The 20568-nt window shown below is 38.4% G+C and overlaps 2 protein-coding genes across 2 annotated transcripts in view; both read left to right on the top strand.

Annotated features, from left to right (window-relative positions):
* Positions 1-2138, top strand: part of actr3 (actin related protein 3) — a 9653-nt gene extending 7515 nt beyond the window's left edge. Inside the window, exon 12 of the mRNA XM_058787807.1 lies at positions 1378-2138. Coding sequence (XP_058643790.1) covers positions 1378-1473 — 96 coding nt within the window. The 3' untranslated portion in view covers positions 1474-2138. The remainder of the gene's footprint in view (positions 1-1377) is intronic.
* Positions 2139-6832: 4694 nt separating this feature from the next.
* Positions 6833-20568, top strand: part of LOC131546890 (inactive dipeptidyl peptidase 10-like) — a 70695-nt gene continuing 56959 nt past the window's right edge. The window contains exon 1 of the mRNA XM_058786979.1: positions 6833-6981. Within this exon, the coding sequence (XP_058642962.1) occupies positions 6916-6981 (66 nt within the window). The 5' untranslated portion in view covers positions 6833-6915. The remainder of the gene's footprint in view (positions 6982-20568) is intronic.

Genomic DNA, 20568 nt, shown 5'->3' with positions numbered 1-20568 from the left:
AAACATCAGGAATGACTGGATCAGGATAAAGATGAGCATTTTTAAAAGGATCTTTTACTCAATTTCTACCCATTAGAGCTTGTCATGACTAGAAAATGTATATTTGTTATAACTAGGGCAGCCCTCGACCAAAGATTTTTCTGTTCGACTAGTAGTCGTTCATTTTAAGACTTAGACGACTAATCACATGTTTATTAATAAACCGTTTAGGCTAAATCATAATAATGAGCCTTTATTTGTCTAAATAGCCCATAAGCACCGCAGAAGCTAATGATTATGAATGTGTCGGGAAAAACAGTAAGGAAGCTGCAATAACATTTTAATAATTTGATAAAGTAGTGCTTTCTTTGTTTTCGGCTGAAGATATGAAGTCGGCGACTCGTCATCTCCGCAGTAGTGATGCGCCTGTATGCGTGTTTCATACAGATTACATAATCAGAGATTGTTTTCCATTTGAATCGGTTCATTGGAAAGTAGACATGTCACTCTATAGATATATATTTCATGTCTGTGAGGCAAGTGTACACAGAGTTTCATGCTCAAGTTCACAGACCGAGATGGAAGAAAGCGCAGCCTGTTCGCTCTCATTATTTTACAAAAGCGCAATGTTTTGTTGTTGTGCGTGTACACAAATGAACGTAGTGTCTTTACAGATTTGAAAGATTAGTACTCTTATCTGTATGAACAAAAATGACGAAGTATTTTAAGAGTAAGTGACTCCATCTGTCCTGCAGCGAGCTACTCTTCACACTCCACACAGACGCTTGAACACTGCCTGACTTCGCCTGTGGATTAAAAAAAAAAAATTCTGTGACTAATAAAAATTTGGTCTACTAACGGTTAGTCGACTATTAGGGGGCAGCCCTAGTTATAACATGTCGATATTGTTATAAGATTTGATTACTTTCCGTGACTTTTCAATTCAGATGTTTGAAATGAGGCTTCATCATTTATTCTGGTTTTCCTTGTTCTTTAAAAACAGTAAAACAGTTCCTAAAGAGAGAAAAAATAAAGCTTGCTTTGTGACATCTAAATTATTTGAAGTCCTCGAGCGACCTTTGACCCCGGACGTCTGCTTGAGAACTCGCCTGACAAGGAATCTCATTTTTAATGAATCACTGGCGCTCGTTCACACATAAAGAGATTTATCTGAATAAAAGCCTGTTTAATTGAACGCGTCAGAGAGAAACTGAAAAATGATCACGAGCCCTCAGTTCAGATCCGCTGTCTGCTGGCCTATGAGTTATAATCAATTAAAACGTTCTGCGCCGCGAGAACTCGATTACACTGATGTTTACTAATGACCGTCATTACCTTCACGCTGCAGGACGTCAAAAACACGCGCGTGACGCTGTTTGTGTGTTTGTTTCTCTGCAGCCGGAGTTTTACCAAGTGTGTCACACCAAGAAGGACTACGAGGAGATCGGGCCGAGCATCTGCCGCCACAACCCTGTGTTCGGTGTCATGTCCTAAACACACACACACACACACACACACACACACACACGGGAATGGGATGGTAGGGAGCAGATGCAGAAATGAGAAATGCTTTTTCTATTGTTGGTCCCCTCAGAGACGTGTGCACCACGACTGCTGGACACACACACGACGGTTTTCTTGAGTTTTTGTTGATTTTATCCCAGTGTAAGCAACCGAAAGCGCTTCAGTCTGTGTCGTGTGAGTGTGTGCCGCGTGTAACTGAACTCTGATCGTGAGGTTTATGATGAAACTGGACCGGCGTCATTATTGTCATTGAGGTGTAAAGAATCACATGTTGAACTCTGTTTGGCTCCATCTGTTCTTTATTTTAATGTTTTATGACCCAAACCCCTACCACATTAAAGCAAAGCATTTCCTGCTCTACCTTGATATTCCCTTTCCATCTCTCAAATTTGTGACTAAAAGAAAACTTAAAAAATATCCCATATACTGGATTTTCTGTCTGTCTCTCTTTTTCTTCTTGGCGTTTTAGATACTCTACTGCTTTTACCTTCAGATGCCATTTATTCATGATCGCAGACAGTCCTTGAGTGGAATCAGTATTAGCAGAAGCTCGTTTTGATAAAGGCAGACACACGTGGGGGATTTATAAGTGTAATGGTGAAACATTCCAATAAAAGCTCATGGTTTCTAATGAACATGTGCTTGTCTGTTTAATGAGCGTGTTGATCGTCAGGTGTGTTTGGGCTGCTGTAGTTCTCCATCAGGAGTGATTGGAAAATGAGTGTCAGTTATTTCTCAAGATACTGCATATCATCTTTGATTTAAAGTTCAATAAAAGCACACTGGGAGCACATGAGTCTTTATTTCTAGTCAAGCTGCTAGAAAGGAAGGCCTGATGAACACAAACTAACTTCTCAAATCTTTGTTTAATTCTTTTAATTGACAATCCAGCTGAAACGCACAAAGTCTGAAGAAGTAATACTTTTTTTGTCAGAATAATGTGGGAATGTCAAACATGCATTCACTGTTTTACATAATATTTTTTGGACTTTGTTCCATCTAATAATAGAAACTAAATTATACCAAGCTTTTCATAAAAAAAAAAAAAAAGTTTTCCATTTGACACTTTAAGCTTTTAAAATAACTGTTGACAGATCATCAATTTTAATATGATCAGAAATATTTATTGTACTCAGCCGTTTCTCCAGTAGTCACCTCAAGCTTTCTTGTGTAAAAGTGTTTAACTTCTTCATATTGATCTTATTATATTAGAAGTAAACAGCTGATAGCCTCTGGTTAATAACATACAGCAGGCTGTCCTTGCTCATTAAAAGGCGTAAAAAGCCCATACATATAAATTTAAAGAATAGAGGAGAATCGCTCTGAATCAGACTCTCGCGAGAAGTTAGAATGATTCTGCTGCTGTTTCTATTCCAATATTCCTAAACTCCAGATCAAACAATATAATCCACACAGAGAGCGTCATCTTATTCTTACTGCTTAAACCGGATCGTGTGATTTTGTCAAAGCGAAACCAGTCCTGACTGAGTTTGTTGGTGAAAACTGGTGTGAAGCTCCGAAACACCTGCAGATGTTCAAGCGCTTGCAGACACACGTGTGTTTGATTCGAGATGAACGGCGTGAAAGCAGACCTGGGGCCTGTACCATGAAGCCGGTTCAGCTGCTAGCCGGGTAAGTTTCAGTTTAGTTTGCACCAATCCTGGGTTTTAGGTACCATGAAAGTGGCTTGGGTTTTAGCTGCATTCATTGCCATAGTAGCTTACACTCCACAGATAACCTGCTCCGGGGCAGCTCATGTTCTGAGTTAGAGATCTCAAACTGAAATTGGACCAATCAGATGTCAGCAAAGTGACACATGTCTGACACAAAGTCACTCCCCAGTTTCGCTTGCTCCAAATTAAAGGTCACTAGTACAAAACCAGTAAAATTATCTGGTTTTAATATGTGATTTATATAATTATATGATTTATATTATTATTAATCCATTACACACAAACTATTTTAGTTTAACAGTTATTATAAATCATTTATTTTAAATGAATGTTAATAAATACAGATCATATGTAATATAAATAAGTTAATAATCAATAGATAATGCTTTAAAAATGACTGCGTGACTTTACATATTCGAGTCTTTATCGCTGTATATTTCCAGCTATATAAACTAATTTAACAAGTTTCACTTGTGACTGCACTGATAAGGCAAGATCATTTCTTTTATTTGTCCTCTTTCATGAACAAGCACTTTTTTCATTGTAAATGTATTTAAATGAATCATATTCTTCAATCTCAACCTTTAACCAAATCTTTAACCAAGGCTTGTGATTGGCTGTTCGCCAGTGATGTCACACATTCATGCGCACATGCTCCACAAACTCAGGATCAAGTCTGAGTTGACGGAGAAAGCTGATGATCAGCATCAAACATGAGTAACGAGAGAGATTGAGAGGTGCACTTTCTCCTTCACTGCCACAAATTTAAATCAATAAGAGACCTATATATAAACAAATTCACAAACATCATAAGGAACTTTACAGCCATAAAGATAATACTAGGAGAGGGACAGACAGCAGCACTGGCTGCAGATACGTGTGTGTGTGTGTGTGTGTGTGTGTGTGTGTGTGTGGACGTGCCACAGCCTGAGAGACAGCAGGTGAACGTGTGTAATGTGTGTATTACGTCTGACCTCAGTGTGTCTCCCTGCTGTCTACTACAGTGACCCTCAGCCTGTGTGTGTTTATACGTGTTAAACACTGTGGTATGAAATGTACACACGTTCTAATTTGTTACACTGTTTATTTAAGTTTAAATTTGTTATAATGTTTTGGTTTTTTTCTATTATTTTGATCTTTTCATTGTTATTATTATATTTCTCCACATATATTCCAAGCTTTGGAAATATTGTATCTTTGCAGTCATGTCAATAAAGCAATTTTGAATTTGAGAGAGAGAGAGAGAGAGAGAGAGATGGTAGAATCAAAGGAGATTCCTGTGGACAATTCACCTATAGCTCAAATCTCGGCAACAGTGCTGTAGATTATGCCATATCAGATATAAGCCCCTCCCATTTCAGTGCACTTACCATCACAGCCCAGTCACCCGTCTGATCACAGCCAGATCAATCTCTGCATTAAAGGTGAAAACATCAAATCAAGAGAAATTCATAAAAAGCCAATTCATCTACATAAGCTCAAAACACCATATAGATGGACTCGTAATGCTGCAGAAACATATATTAAAGTATTGAAGTCTAATGAAATAGTCAATTCCATAACAATGTTTAACAATTCAGCATATGATAATAACTGGAAAGGAATAAATTTAGCGATTAAACATATTAATGACATTTTTGAAAATAGCAAATATAGCAAAAAAGGCTCATTTAAATAAAACTACCACATATAAAAACAAAAATAGAGCTAAACAAAAACCTTCTGAGAAGTGGTTTGACCATGACTGTAAAACAATAAGACAAGAGCTACGATTAATTTCAAATGAAAAACACAAAGATCCAGTCGACTCAGAATTACGCTTAAAGCACTCAGAACATCTGAAACAATACAAACACACACGGAGACAGAAGAAATTGGATTATTATAACAACACACTTCAGAAGATGGAAAACACAATTGATCAGGTCGGTTCTGGAGCACTTGGAAGACACAGACAAACATGGACAGAGCGAGAGCAGAGGATCTGTAGACACTGTGATCTACAGCAGATAGAGAACGAGAAACACTTTCTGCTGATGTGTCCTAAATATCACAATGTGAGGGAAACATTCTCCCCAGATTTGAAGCATTGATTCCATCATTTACTGAACTTAGAGATACTGAGAACATGCCCTTCTTACTCGGAGAAGATGATAACAGCTGCACTCGCTGCTAAATATGTATCAACCATTCACAATGTTAGATGTTAAACATGATTAACTGACTTACTTTATCTCTTCATTTATTTAGATGGATGTTATTTATTATTATTCAGGTTGTTATTTATGTTGTTGTTATATACGGGCGTTTCTTCAACTAGGGGCACTTTTAGCCTTGTGAAGTTGAATAAAAAAAACTTGTTCAAAAGTCAGGTAACACAGTCTCATAAGTTTAAATAATTTGTCTAGTTTTAAGGTCTGTAAGAGGACAAACTTAGATTACAAGAGAAATTGTTAATATTTTACATTTTTCCGACCTGCAATGAACAAATGTCATTTCCACCACATCTCAATATACAGCTGTTATTTAAAAATAGAATAACTTATGCCACTCAAGAATTGTCTAAGATCATTTTTGTATCTAGTTTTACCAGTTCTTCCACAATGTACAATAATTATACATTTGTCAATGAGATAAATTAACTGCTCTAAGGACCAAATGCTGAACTGTACACCTGTCACACTCTGAAATTTAATATTGGTTTGGGTATGAGCTTATTAGAAAATAAATGACTTGAATTTTTATATTAAGTAGAGCATGATCTCATAAATTGTGGATACATTTTTAATGTGTGATGAGAACTTTTACATTTAAAAAAAAAAAATGTGTGGTGATGGAAATGACAGGGTGTTGTGGAAATGACAATGAATTAACGTGAATGTAGAGAAACAGCAGAGATATTTATTAGAAAAAGTCTTAAACTCATTACACTCAAGTCACAAAGTCATTAAACATATCAATTGTACTTTGTAACCATGAATGTCATTTCCAGCACAGAGGCAGTGTGTGAGAGACTGCGGTGGAAATGACATTTCTGTAGTTTTTTGTGAAAATATGGAAGATAGCTTCACTGATTAGCTTTGAATTAATACTTAACATTTCATGTATGCAAAATACTCTTATTTAACTTAAATTTTTAGCTTTTTAAAAACACCCTTGAAGGTACAGTATGTTTGGAAATGACGTAGAATAAATATATGAACTGATCAAGCAATATTTACCTTGATTTTTCTTCATATGTTGTTGATGATGTCCAGCATGTGCTCTGATGTCACTGAACATTTCCACAGAAACCACGAAACAATCTTTCACACAAACTTTTAAAGAGACATTACAGTGTTGTGGTGGAAATGACACCAATACTGTGCGACAGCTATATTTTGTATAAAAACTAATATTGATAGTGGTCTCGCATGAAATACTATGATGTATTTTAATTATTTTACTAGTGCTTAATTCTGGTGCATTAATAGTTACCAGATAAGTCATATTTTTAAACTGTACTTTCATTGTTGAAGTTTAAAAGTGTGGGTGTGCAACAAGGAGAAAACAGTGATTTTGACATGAATGTAACATTGTGATGAGAGAGAGAGAGAGAGAGAGTGAGAGAGAGAGAGAGAGAGAGTGAGAGAGAGAGAGAGAGAGAGAGAGAGAGAGAGCATCACTCAGTGCAGTCGCCGATCATCATCAGAAGACAATCTCTCGCTGAACTGATCGATCACTTCGGATCTTTTTCTCGATGAATCAAACGGCCAGCGTCTCTCATCAGGTGAAATGTCAGTCCTCATCATCCAAGAGCATCACAGTAAGTGTGTTCTGTGTTTCTCATGCAGATGTTGTTGACATCGCTGGAGTTTGTTTGCTGGGTTTGTGTTCGATATGCAATCAGTGACAGATTGACCGGCTAAACTAAACTAATCAAACACAGATGATCAATAATAATTCAGCTGATGCGACTGTCATGTAATGTCGTGATATTTCCCGTTATGCGGTTGTTTGTTTCACTTTTTTTTAATGTATGCTAGCCTACTACATAACGCACAAACAGAGCCAGAAACCTCAGACAGACAGACGATGAGTGCATGGAGTCAGTTTCTCAGCTGCACACAGTGTGTGATATTACAGGGATGCAGAGCATTAGCGAGCTGATGATGAGAAGTTGTGATCTTTGTGATTATGCTGCAAGGATGGTGTTTGTCCATCTATGACTGACAGCAGCAGCTGATGACTGAAGTCCTCCACTGACTCTCGTTACTGCATTGCCTTCATATTCTGGGTGACCTGTAGTTAGTATGTACAATGAATTTGATCTATTATCTATTATTACTTTCGGGGGAGAGAAATAAATGATTCTCAGATGCATCACAAGTCTCTTTAATGATTCAGAACTGATTCTGAGCTGAAGGCAGTGCAGCAGACAGTCAGATTCAAGCGTTTAGATCGCTGTTGATCGTATTATTTCAGGTTTCTCCAGTCCTTCCAAACCCATCACAATTTCATTCAGACTGAGCTCGGACTGACCGAGGTGTAAAATGACAGCTTGAGATGGACTGAGCCACAGTAAGTTTAAATAGATTTTTTTTTAAATATACAATTAAATAAATAGCATAAAATAACTTCATTCAAGACATGAATAATTCTGAAGAATGTTCTGCTGCAGATGTACATGGAGAGATGCATGATGGAATTCAGATTCTTTAATGGTTTTCTACTCTGTCTGTAGTTTATTCCAGTCGGGAGTCGCTGGTGTGTTTGAGAGCGAAGCGGCTCATGAATGTTTGATGGTTTATGATGGACTTCACAGCGCTGAAGGATCTTCATCATCCTCATCACTGACGCTGTAGATCAGTGTTTGAGCCCCGATCCTGCAGTCCTCGAGTCTCCTCGTGTCACCTTTATCTCTACAGAGCTTTATACAGTACAGATGCTTTCACAGCGATGAACAGGAGCAGGTCTGGAAACACCAGCAGCATCTCACATCTCACTGCTGTAGAGTGTGTGTGTGTGTGAATGCTGTTATTATCTGATCTCTCAGCAGTGCTGGACACGAGAGGTCAGTCAGGATCAAACGCCACTCATGTGTTTGTCCATCATCTCAACATTACACACACACACACACACACGGGTTAGTATGGTATAGTGTGTGTTTGAGTGCTCATATTACCTTTAGAGAAGCTCTGTGGTATCAGATATATGCTCATAATGGGAACTCATGTTACACACACACACACACACGTCCCAATATTAGACTGAAAGCTGTATCTGTCTCCATGACAAGCGCTGGTGTAATTAGTTAAGAGTTTTGTAATTGAATGAAGAGGGTGTTTGTCCGCGTCTCGTCTGCTGCTGAAGATCTGATCGCGCTGAAGTGAGAGTGAACCACAGAGGAACTGGAAGCTTGTTCTGTGGAGATTAAAAGCGAGATGAAGTTCAGAACTGAACAAATATATATGAGCTGCTTCTGCTCAGATACATGTGAGATTCATGTCAAATCATGACTTTTGTAATGACTAATACTGAATTGAATCTGATGAGTTTTAGAGTATCGGTTCCTGTATTCTTTTTAATAGTCGCCTTCTTTTGTAGTCATTAGTCATCAGATATGCTTAAAATAATATGGAGCGTTCACCAAAAACTCCCTCCAGCCTGCAGTCGATCTGTAAGGTCAAATAAGACAGTTATGATAGTTACTGTAAAATAATCAGAAGCTCGCCTGCCACAGCAGCCCTTCAGAAACCTTTCCTTCCTTTAGTTATCAGCTGCTTCATGTCCAAGAATGAGCAGGCTGTACATTCACAGCAGATGATTCAGATTTTATGAATCTGTATGTTTGTTAGATCATCTTCTCGTCCATCACAGGTGCTTCGAAGCACAGATAAATCATTCATGTTTCTGGCCATTACCGCCGAGAGCCAGGGTTTGTAAATTCTGCTGTGCAAATACTGCACTAACAGTTTCCCGTTATTGGTTTTATGGCTCATCAAAGAGGAATTAAAGATGGTTGTTGTAGATGATGATGGCTGTCGTGGGCGGCAGACCGCTAATGCGCCGCATATCTCTACACGATGAGCTCCCACGCAACAGATGCAGAAACACTGTGTCCCGGTGGAATCATGTTTACATGCTGTCCAGCTTAAAGCTGTTTGCTCCGCAGTAACCCAGCAGCACTGCTTTTATATGTTTATACTGGACAAACATGCTGTTTATCAAAACTAACTCTCCACCAGGTTTGTGCATTTTTAAACATGTTTTTTTTTACACAGCTTCTGAAAAATGCTGTAACAACAAGCTGTGTTTAGTGAGGACTTTTTTTGTTGCAATATAAAAATGTTTAAAAATGAATAAACAATGAGACTTTGTGTGTTTTTCTAAATAGTATATTAATATAAACAGACACAAATATTAATATTGTGTGTTTATAGTAAATAGTGTTCCGTCTTTATTTAACCTGTGTAAAGATCAGATGGAACCGAGCCAGAGAGGCTTTATTTCTGAGGTCTTCACACAGCGGCTCATGACTAAATTCATAACGCTGCTGTTTAACTTGCTTTTGACTTTAAGAAAGCCTCGTTTAGATGTGAGAATGCTGTGCTGCTGATGGTTCATTATCAGACTGAAACTCATCCAGTCTTTCTTGAGTCCATCGCTGTGGATGATTTACTTCATTTCCTAGTGTTCTCCAGGTTTATTTGTGCTCAAAGAGAGAAATCTGCTGTTTTCAGTGTCAGTCATGAGTCAGTGTGTGTTGTTCGGAGTGTTTTCTGTCGTTCAGGTCTGTGTAACAAATGTCTCTACATTATAAAACCCCAGAGCATCACGTTTCATCACTTCAGTGCATTTACCGTCGTAGATCTGAACTCTGTGATCAGATAATCATAGTGGCACATCTCCACATTCAGACAGACACGACGCTTCCCTCCGCTGTAGATAAATGAGATTAACACTCTGTATTTTTGTTTTAGTTTTGTGCCGTTCACTTCTCGTCTTCATTTTTTGTCTCCTCGAAGGAAGCGTCTGTGCAAAGTTTACCGAGCGCTCTCTTCCCACACGTTTCCGGTCGTAATGGATCTAATGATCTTCATGTTAGTGCTGTAGAATGGCTCGTTAAACAGACCGAGGATCTGTATTAGTGTGTGTCTGCTGCAGAGACTGAGGTCTGAACTGTGCTGTAATAACACCCACAAATGCAGCTCATCATATGCACTACATAAACACTTGAAAAGAGATGTTTGTCAAAGATGTTTTCTCTGTTTTGGGAGAAGGACATTGTTAATTTAGAGTAGACCTTATTGTATTAAAATTTGTTAATACTTTGCTATAGTTTAGGGGTGGATAATTTTATTGTTTATTATTCATGCACCAATACATATTACTGTAATAGTTTTCATTAGTAAGCATTGCTCTACGGTAAGAACTTTGTCTAGTGCTCTTATCAGTGTTTTAGCATGACTTTGTGAAAAGTTAACCAGTAAAACTGAATAAAATACCCCAGGCTTCTTCATGGCCGGTGTCTGCTTCTTCTGCAGATCTCTGTACGAGTGTTTCTTACAGATAATATCATGATGATCATTGCGTTTATCTTCTCAAATGTGGTCTCCTGTCAGCAATATATCTGTGGGCTTTCTTTGATTACAGTCAGTTTAACAAACAAAATGCGCCCTGAGAATAAAACCAACTAAAATAAGTTCAAATCTTTTATTTTGGGAATAAGATAAAGATATTGCTAACCCTAAACTAATCCTAAAACTTTATTAGCTTCCAAAAGTGTCACATAATGTGAACAAAGAAGTCCAAAGAGCTTATAATAACTGGATCTGGCAACACAGCTCGCTCACACGAATCTCCGTCATTTTCACACCACAAACACTGAACTATCAAACCATCTAAACTGAATTATACACGCAGACACTCATATGAGGAGTTTAAAGTTAAAGTTCTAATTAATCATTCAGAGAACTTTTCTTTAAAAAAATGTTGTAGTATAGTGTGTAGTGTAGTGTATAGTGTGTAGTGTAGTATATAGTGTGTAGTGTAGTGTGTAGTGTAGTGTTGTGTGTAGTATAGTGTGTAGTGTAGTATATAGTGTAGTGTAGTGTGTAGTATAGTGTGTAGTGTAGTGTATTGTGTGTAGTGTAGTGTGTAGTATATAGTGTGGAGTATAGTGTGTAGTGTAGTGTAGTATATAGTGTGTAGTATAGTGTGTAGTGTAGTATATAGTGTGTAGTGTAGTGTGTAGTATAGTGTGTGTAGTGTAGTGTGTAGTGTAGTATATAGTGTAGTGTGTAGTATAATGTGTAGTGTAGTGTATTGTGTGTAGTATAGTGTGTAGTGTAGTATATAGTGTAGTGTGTAGTATAGTGTGTTGTGTAGTGTGTAGTGTGTAGTGTATTGTGTGTGTAGTGTGTGTAGTGTAGTGTGTAGTGTAGTATGTAGTGTGTAGTGTAGTGTGTAGTATAGTGTGTAGTGTAGTATAGTGTGTAGTGTAGTGTAGTGTAGTGTAGTGTGTAGTGTAGTGTATCGTGTGTAGTATAGTGTATAGTGTGTAGTCAGAGGTTGCGTTAGACTTTAATATTATCCGTCATTTTGACGGACAGGGTCGTAAAAATTCCGTCATAATCTTATTACCAGGCATTTTAATTTTCGTATTTTAATTATAATAACCCATTTAATTGCTTTTATTTTTGTTCACGTTTTCATTTTTAATAATGAACCTAAAGAACGAGCATATTGGCTTATGCATTTATTTATTTAAGAAGAGAACAGATGAACAGAGACTGCGTCAGTGACAGCGGAGGACACTTAAAACAACAAAATATGCTAGTGCTGGATAAAAACAAAAAATAAAACCGATTTCTCTGTTTTAATAGATTTTTATTTGTATGAACCAATATCGTTTCTTAACTCCCAATCGATGCTGTTTTCATTTGATGAATGCACAGTAACGTTAGGCAATCGGCTAAACTTTGCGCGTTGTTACTTTTGATATGAAATGCAGTCTCAGGTTTCAAATTCTGTCCATTTTATTAGGAAATTCAAGCAATAAATACCGTGGCGTGATAGATCGCTGTAGACACCTCAGATCAAGCGATTCGCTTTACTATAATCGCCTGTGTGGAATCAAAGACATTTGACAAAGCAAAAGACCTTTATTTTTGTTCTGGAGACGATCGCGCTCTCTGCTGCCTCACTGGAGCGCACTCGCCACCAACTGGACAGGGGTGGGAATTACAGTTATAAATTACAATAGATCACCCTCAGTGTGTGTAATCTGCCAAAGTGACGGACGGCCTTCAGATTTTTCCGTCACTGCTAAAAAAATTCTGTCAATGACGGAGAATTTTCGGTTAACGCGACCTCTGTGTGTAGTGTAGTGTATTGTGTGTAGTATAGTGTGTAGTGTAGTATATAGTGTAGTGTGTAGTATAGTGTGTAGTGTGTAGTGTAGTGTAGTGTATAGTACAGTGGTGCGCATGCGGCCGTCACAAATCCAAATGCAGCCCACCATGCTGAATCAGGGCCGGTGCCAAGGGGAGGCATTCACGGGCCGTGCCGAACGTGATCGATTTCGAAAGAGAATGTGAAACCGGTAAAACAGGGCACATAAGAAAGCGATTGCACGCATTAGCGAGCATCAGCAACTGCACGCGATCACGGATTGCACGCTTCCCACCCGAAGCTTTCGATTTACCCCGCAACGCACTTGAAGATGTTCAGGCAAAAAGAAACACCCATATGCTACTACGCAGCAATCATCCTTAATTACAGAAATGTGGCAAAACATCTCGAGAGAGAACCTCAGATTATTAAATTCGAAAATGCTTTCCATATTTGGATCAAGGCTACATTTGTGAACGCACACTTTCTGCAATGTTGCGTGTCAAGTCACGCTTCCGTACACGTCTTACAGACTGCAATTTACAGTCGCAACTTCATTGTGCTGTTACTCCTTTCGAGCAGAATTTCACAAAATTGGACAGCATCAGGTGTTTTATTAATGAGTAGAATTATTTATTTATTTATTTCAATAAATGTAATCGTTTAGATATCATAATATTTAGGCTGTAAATCATATTATAAATCTGGTTGGTTTGCATTTATGACGTAATATGTAAATTACATGCGTGCGGCCCGTGAGACTTGCACTTGGACCATAGTGTGGCCCGGTGGAAAAAAAGGTTGAGAACCACTGGTATAGTGTGTAGTGTCTAGTTTGTAGTGTGGTGTGTAGTGTGTAGTGTATAGTTTGTAGTTTAGTGTAGTGTGTTGTGCGTAGTGTAGTGTATAGTTTGTAGTGTAGTGTGGTGTGTAGTGTATAGTTTGTAGTGTAGTGTGGTGTATAGTGTGTAGTGTGGTGTGTAGTGTGTAGTGTATAGTTTGTAGTGTAGTGTTGTGTGGTGTGTAGTGTGTAGTGTAGTGTAGTGTATAGTTTGTAGTGTGTAGTGTAGAGTGTAGTGTGTAGTGTATAGTTTGTAGTGTAGTGTTGTGTGGTGTGTAGTGTAGTGTGTAGTGTAGTGTAGTATAGTTTGTAGTGTAGTGTGTAGTGTATAGTGTGTTGTGTAGTGTAGTGTGCAGTGTATAGCGTGTAGTGTAGTGTGTAGTGTAGTGTATAGTGTGTAGTGTAGTGTAGTGTAGTGTGTAGTGTATAGTGTGTAGTATAGTGTATAGTGTGTAGTGTTGTGTAGTGTATAGTGTGTAGTGTATAGTGTAGTGTGTAGTAGTGTATAGTGTGTAGTGTAGTGTGTAGTGTGGTGTGTAGTGTATAGTTTGTAGTGTTGTGTGGTGTGTAGTGTAGTGTAGTGTAGTGTGTAGTATAGTTTGTAGTGTGGTGTGTAGTGTATAGTTTGTAGTGTGTAGTGTATAGTGTAGTGTGTAGTGTATAGTAGTGTGTAGTAGTGTAGTGTGTAGTGTGGTGTGTAGTGTATAGTTTGTAGTGTTGTGTGGTGTGTAGTGTAGTGTAGTCTGTAGTATAGTTTGTAGTGTGGTGTGTAGTGTATAGTTTGTAGTGTGTAGTGTGGTGTGTAGTGTATAGTTTGTAGTGTAGTGTTGTGTGGTGTGTAGTGTAGTGTGTAGTATAGTGTGTAGTGTGATGTGTAGTGTGTAGTGTATAGTTTGTAGTGTGTTGTGTGGTGTGTAGTGTGTAGTGTAGTGTATAGTGTATAGTTTGTAGTGTAGTGTTGTGTGGTGTGTAGTGTAGTGTGTAGTGTAGTGTAGTATAGTTTGTAGTGTAGTGTGTAGTGTATAGTTTGTAGTGTGTAGTGTGGTGTGTAGTGTATAGTGTGTTGTGTAGTGTAGTGTGCAGTGTATAGCGTGTAGTGTATAGTGTAGTGTATAGTGTGTAGTGTAGTGTAGTGTAGTGTGCAGTGTAGTGTAGTGTAGTGTAGTGTGTAGTATAGTGTGTAGTGTATAGTGTGTAGTGTAGTGTATAGTGTGTAGTGTTGTGTAGTGTAGTGTAGTGTGTAGTATAGTGTGTAGTGTATAGTGTGTAGTATAGTGTGTAGTGTTGTGTAGTGTATAGTGTGCATTGTGTAATGTGTAGTGTATAGTGTAGTGTGTAGTGTATAGTAGTGTGTAGTAGTGTATAGTGTGTAGTGTAGTGTGTAGTAGTGTGTAGTGTAGTAGTGTGTAGTGTATAGCGTGTAGTGTATAGTGTATAGCGTGTAGTGTGTAGTAGTGTGTAGTGTATAGTGTGTAGTGTAGTGTGTAGTAGTGTATAGTGTGTAGTGCTCGTGTGAGTGATGTCCAGCTGAAGTGCTGCTCATGCAGATTTACTGCTGTCCTGTAGTACTCTGTTGTGACCACTAGAGAGTGTCTGAGTCTCACAAATAGCCTTCAGAGGAAATAACGCCTCATAATCACGCTCAACATGGCAGCCTGCATGAACCCAGTGACACCATTGATTCAGTTCCTAAAAGTAAAGGAAACAATCATGTTGTTAATAAACTGATGCGTTTATTTTGAGATTTAAGATTTTCTGTGGTGCTGTCATTCATTGCTGCTCTTCATTGTGTTTTCATAATATACTGTATAAAATATGACATGATGTTTTAAAGATGTGAGTCATGTTAGTTTTTCTTTGATCGCAGTATTGCAATGCAGTGAGTTTTAAATGAGTGTTGATTCTGTTTGTTCTTGTTGTACCTTATGTCTTTCTTATGATCCGCAGTCAAGTCAAGATGTGTGTAATTTGTGTAGCATATATCTCACAATACAGCGTTACAGAGACGCATCAGTGCTTCACAGAAACTACTTTAATGTCTTTGAGAAATACATTATTATTCCTCATCATCGGGCCGCTGTGGACGGCTCGTGAAGCTGCTGTGATCTCTAGCCTCATGACGGATCGTGTGCTGATCTTTGCTATGAAGAATATTACAGGCTTTAGATGCTGAATGTAAGAAAGCTCTGCCTCCTTTTGTGAACTTTTTGCCATTTAGGCCTTTATGAGGAAGTAGCAGCATTTTGTAATTGATGTGAATCCCGACAGGTAACTAGTGTTTGTATGATATGATTGGGCTGATGTGATGAGTTTTTATTGCCATGATTACACGGACTTATAGTTAAGGTTGTGGGTTTGAGTCTCAGGCCCGGCAGGGATTGTAGGTGGTGGAGTGAATGCCCAGCGCTCTCAATACCACGACTGAGAAGAGACCCTTGAGCAAGAACCGAACCCCCAACTGTGTGTTCATGGTCTGTGTGTGTGTGTGTGTGTGTGTGTGTGCACACTTAGCATGGGTTAAATGCAGAGTATGCGTCACCATACTTGGCCACACGTCACATTCTTCCTTCCTGAACTGGTGTCCACAAAACAAATGAACGTAGTTTTGTGTGTAATTCAAACTCATCTGTGTTATAGTAATAATTCATTAACAGCATAAGATTCAAAGTGAAAGTGCTGTTTTATCCTGTTTTGGGAGTTTGTGTTACATTCAGTCACATCTGCAGGAAAACGCTCTGATGTTGTTGATCAGATTATGTGTCAGTTTTAAAGCTGCGTTCCTCAATTAAGAGAGTGTCAGTGAAGGTCGCAGGGTTCAGAGGGCAGGAGACTTAACGGACTTTATTAATAGTGCCAAATCCAGCACGTACTTGTGCAATTATCACTCTGACCCAGAATAATTAGCATACAGTCCTGAGAGAGAGAGAGAGCGCTGTCTCACCTTAATGAGTGTGAATCTGCTGACACACACACACACACACTCGCACACACACACACACACACACACACACTCACACACTCTCTCTCTCACACACTCCCACACACATGCACACACACACACACACACACTCTCTCTCTCTCTCACACACACACGCTCTCTCACACTCAGACACACACACACACACACACACACACACACACACACACACACACACACACACACGCGCACACACACACACGCGCATATACACACACACACACACACACCAATAGCCAATCAAATATTTCTCAGATTAATCTTTTATGTCTAATTATTAATCTAAGTAATTATTCTAATTATTTAGTTATAAGGTAAGTAGTCATGTAATGAGCAGGAGAATGTACATCCAGCTGATTGTTATCGCAGTATAAACCCCTTCAGGGTGACTCGAGACTCCTCGGTGAACCCGACCGTGATCGGGTCGTGTAACAGGTTCAATCTGCGATAACCAGCTGATGTACGTTAACCCTCACCGATCAGACCCCTGGACAAACACTAGGTGATGGGTTAGAGTTAGTGACTGGCTAAAGACAGAATAGTCCAGTACACTAAACATTACAAAAGAGTGTTAGAGTGTGAACTAAACATACATACAGTATACAGTTTTTTACAATTATTTTTGCACTAATAACAGAACCTTCATGTCATTTTTCAAAAGTAGACACATAATTCACAACCGATGAACTAACCCGACTGAGGAGTCTTTCTCCACATGGAGGAGGGTTTACAATAGACTCCTCACAAACAGTCTCTCTTCTCCAGGCCATGGATGATGTGTGCATTAGGGGTCGACCGATTATCGGCGCCGATATTAAGCATTTTTATGATTATCGGTATCGGTCATTTTCAAAACCAATGTGCCGATAAAATTAATTTAATTTTGAAACGCGCTATTTGGCTCTGATGCAGCCTGTCAGAACTCACCACTCTGTGGCCTCGAGCAGTCTCCGCCCACCGCGCATCTGATTGGTTGGGAGTCACGAGTCAGACCAATCAATGTGGAAGACTAAGGCACTCTCTCACTGAAAGCACTTGCTACAGCTTCAGTGATCATCACGCATCAGTTGTCTCTCAAAGGCAGCAGCAGACGTTGCTCAAGTTGCAATGAATCACAATCCACTACACTGAAGTTGAAAAACACCTCAATATTGTCTATTTATGGTTTCCGCGATGGAATCCAGTCGTGTAAAGGGAATTTACTGTATAATGCGGAGTCACAGAGTTTGTCAACGTTTGGATGAATTAATCAAAAGTAGGTCAGTACACTTAAATCGACTCGCGCTATGGACTAGTATCTGTAAATATTAAGCTGCAAAAAGACTTATTTAAATATGAATTCTGCATGTTCTGCGTGTCTCTGTATATGTGAATGGCACAGACGCGCGGTTTTGATTATACACACACACACACACACACACACACTGAAGTGCGCGACGCTCGCGGTGTTTTCAGCATCTGCCGTCTCACTAAATGAGAACTGCTCTGAGAGTTGCTTCATGAGCATTTGACCGTTTCATTTGAGTAAAACGATCGTCATATATACATAGGCTATACAGAAACTTAAGAGGTCCTCATGGCAACCCGTCAAAATAAATGTTCGGTTTATCTACTAATACTACTACAACAACTTTTGTTTAAAAGAATAATCACACAATACGCTATTTCTTCCATGTTTTAATTTTAATGGTAAACCCATTTGTTTGCCAAAAAATTGAGTTTAACACTCATTTGATTAAAAGACAACTGAAATTAATGTTTTATGGCTTCATTTGCACTGCACTGTAAATTAAAACTACTCGAAATTACTGTCACATAGGCCAAGATTAGGACGACATAAATTGTGACATTTCAATAGGCTATTGAACCAAGTGTGCCTATAACAGGCTATTAGTGTTATAGTTTAATTAAAATAGTTGCAGTCTTCTTCACAACTTCTACAATGGATCTATGAAGACAATAATATTATTTACACTTATTATATTATAATTATGAGAGGTTATGCTATTACACATACATTTCTAACATGTAAATTATTGAAGCCAAATACTTGCATTTCCCCAAGCTGTTTAGCTATAGTACAGTGTTCATAGGCTTAATCATGAAGCATGCAGTGGCCCCACTTTTAACTCTCTTTATATTACCCTTATTGTAGATGGATGCATGGAGGATGACAAGAGTAAGAAGTGCAATCAACACCAGGGAAGGCAGTTTTTGTCAGAGCCCTTGTTATTCTTAATTTTGACATTAATTTTCATGTTTACATCAGACATAATATATCGGTTAAAATATCGGTTATCGGTCCACTTGGTCTGTAATAATCGGTATCGGCATCGGCCCTGAAAAACACATATCGGTCGACCCCTAGTGTGCATTGACAGGAGACCGATGTCAGGCCTGGATCTGCCACGCAGGAAGATTTTTTCCAAGATGTTTAGCTAATGAACACATCCATTATGATGTGGATGAGAACCTGTGGCCAAATCCACAAGACAGGGTTGATAAAAACACATCGAAGAGCAGTGAGGAACACTCCAGCTGACATTTCACTGTAGGCCTACTGTAGTTTTTTCTTATCTAATTTTTTTCTTATTTAAAGTTTTTTTTTTTTTTTTTTAACCTATTGTGAGTTGATTATTTCATAAATAATTTTCTAATTTTGTTTAATGATTCCAGTAGCTGTACTTTTCTCTCTAGTCTATTACAGTGATGTATTAATGTGTAGAACCATAATGAAAGCTGCATCATGTGTTTTGAACAACTATATTTAATGATTGTACTAACAACTAAACAGTGAAACTATGGGTATCGTGTGTGTGGGTGATCTAAAGTAATGTTCCTATGATATTTCATAATAAATGAGTTTTTTGAACCAATGCTTCTGCAAATGCAAGGCTTCTCTAAAGATAATATGCAAATATGCAAACGCAATATGCAAAGTTTTAAACATTGGACAGCCTGTGTTACAAATAATGACTGTTTTGAGTTTTGTGTCTAGAGTTTTGAAAAATGACATGAAGGTTCTGTTATTAGTTCAGAAATGATTGTAAAAAACTGTAATGAATGAATATTATACACACACACACACACACAAACACACAAGCCGGTGTAATCGGGTCAGACGTTTTTTTCTCTCTCTCTCGTTCTTCATCACCTCACACAAGGTTCTTCTCACCTTGACTAAATCTGGAGTTCATGAAAACAGAGGCAATAGATGTGTGAAATAAAGCAGCGAGTGCTTTGTGTTTTCAGGATGTTTGGAGTTTCCTATAACTTCAGAAATATAGAAGCATTGAGTTTATCTGACAGATTACATGTATGTGCTGTTTAATAGTCCAGTGCTGTGAGAGAGCTGAGAGACGCTGTGATGTTTCATATGATCATAGTCTGATTATTATTTGCTTCAGTATTAACTGCAGAGATCAGCAGTATCAGTCACATGCTGTCAGTTACAGCAGAAAACCGCTGTAACTGGTTCCTCAGCTCGTATGAAGACATTAACAGTGAACAGTTAGTTAGAGACTGTAACTGAACAGCTGCAAATAAACAGCTTTCAGGTCACACCGTTACATGTTCTCTTGTCTTGTGTTTTATTGACTCTTATATTGAAGTATTGTTCCTGTGTTCTGTCTTCCTGTGTTTACTTCCTGTTTCCTCTGTTGCCTTTGGCCGTTTCTCAATAGGCGTTCTTCCGCGATCTTGCGTCCTTGTGTTCTCGTTCTACGTCTGCACCTGTTACTCATTATCCTCTTGTTACTCTGTGTATTTATACCCCTGTGTTTCAGTTTGTCGGTTGTTGTCTATACATTCTGTGTGTAGCTGTTGCGTGGTTTTGTTTTCCTTGTTGTGATTTTTTTTTTTTTTGTGACTTTTTGTATTTTCTTTTAGTTTTCATTAAATACTGTTGCGTTTAGATCCTTGCCTCTCCTCATCCTTGCCACCATCGTAACACACACTGAGAGTATAAACATAACGATTCAGCTTTACACCGAATCACTTACTAACCTGTGTGTGTGTGTGTGTGTGTGTGTGTGTGTGTGTGTTTGAAGCCTCACATTTCTGCTTTACAACAATCAGATCCATGTGTAAATGTGTGTTTTTATTTATTTATCTGAACAAACTGAGGAATGAATCTGAGCTCTGCATAAACGACAACATGTCACAGATGCGTTCAATCCTTCAATGATTCAAACCAATCC

The sequence above is a fragment of the Onychostoma macrolepis genome, chromosome 09 (genome assembly GCF_012432095.1).
Source record: "Onychostoma macrolepis isolate SWU-2019 chromosome 09, ASM1243209v1, whole genome shotgun sequence".
Classification (NCBI taxonomy): Eukaryota; Metazoa; Chordata; class Actinopteri; order Cypriniformes; family Cyprinidae; genus Onychostoma; species Onychostoma macrolepis.
Note: the sequence above shows the minus strand (reverse complement) of the source record. Positions and strands in the feature narration are given on the sequence as shown.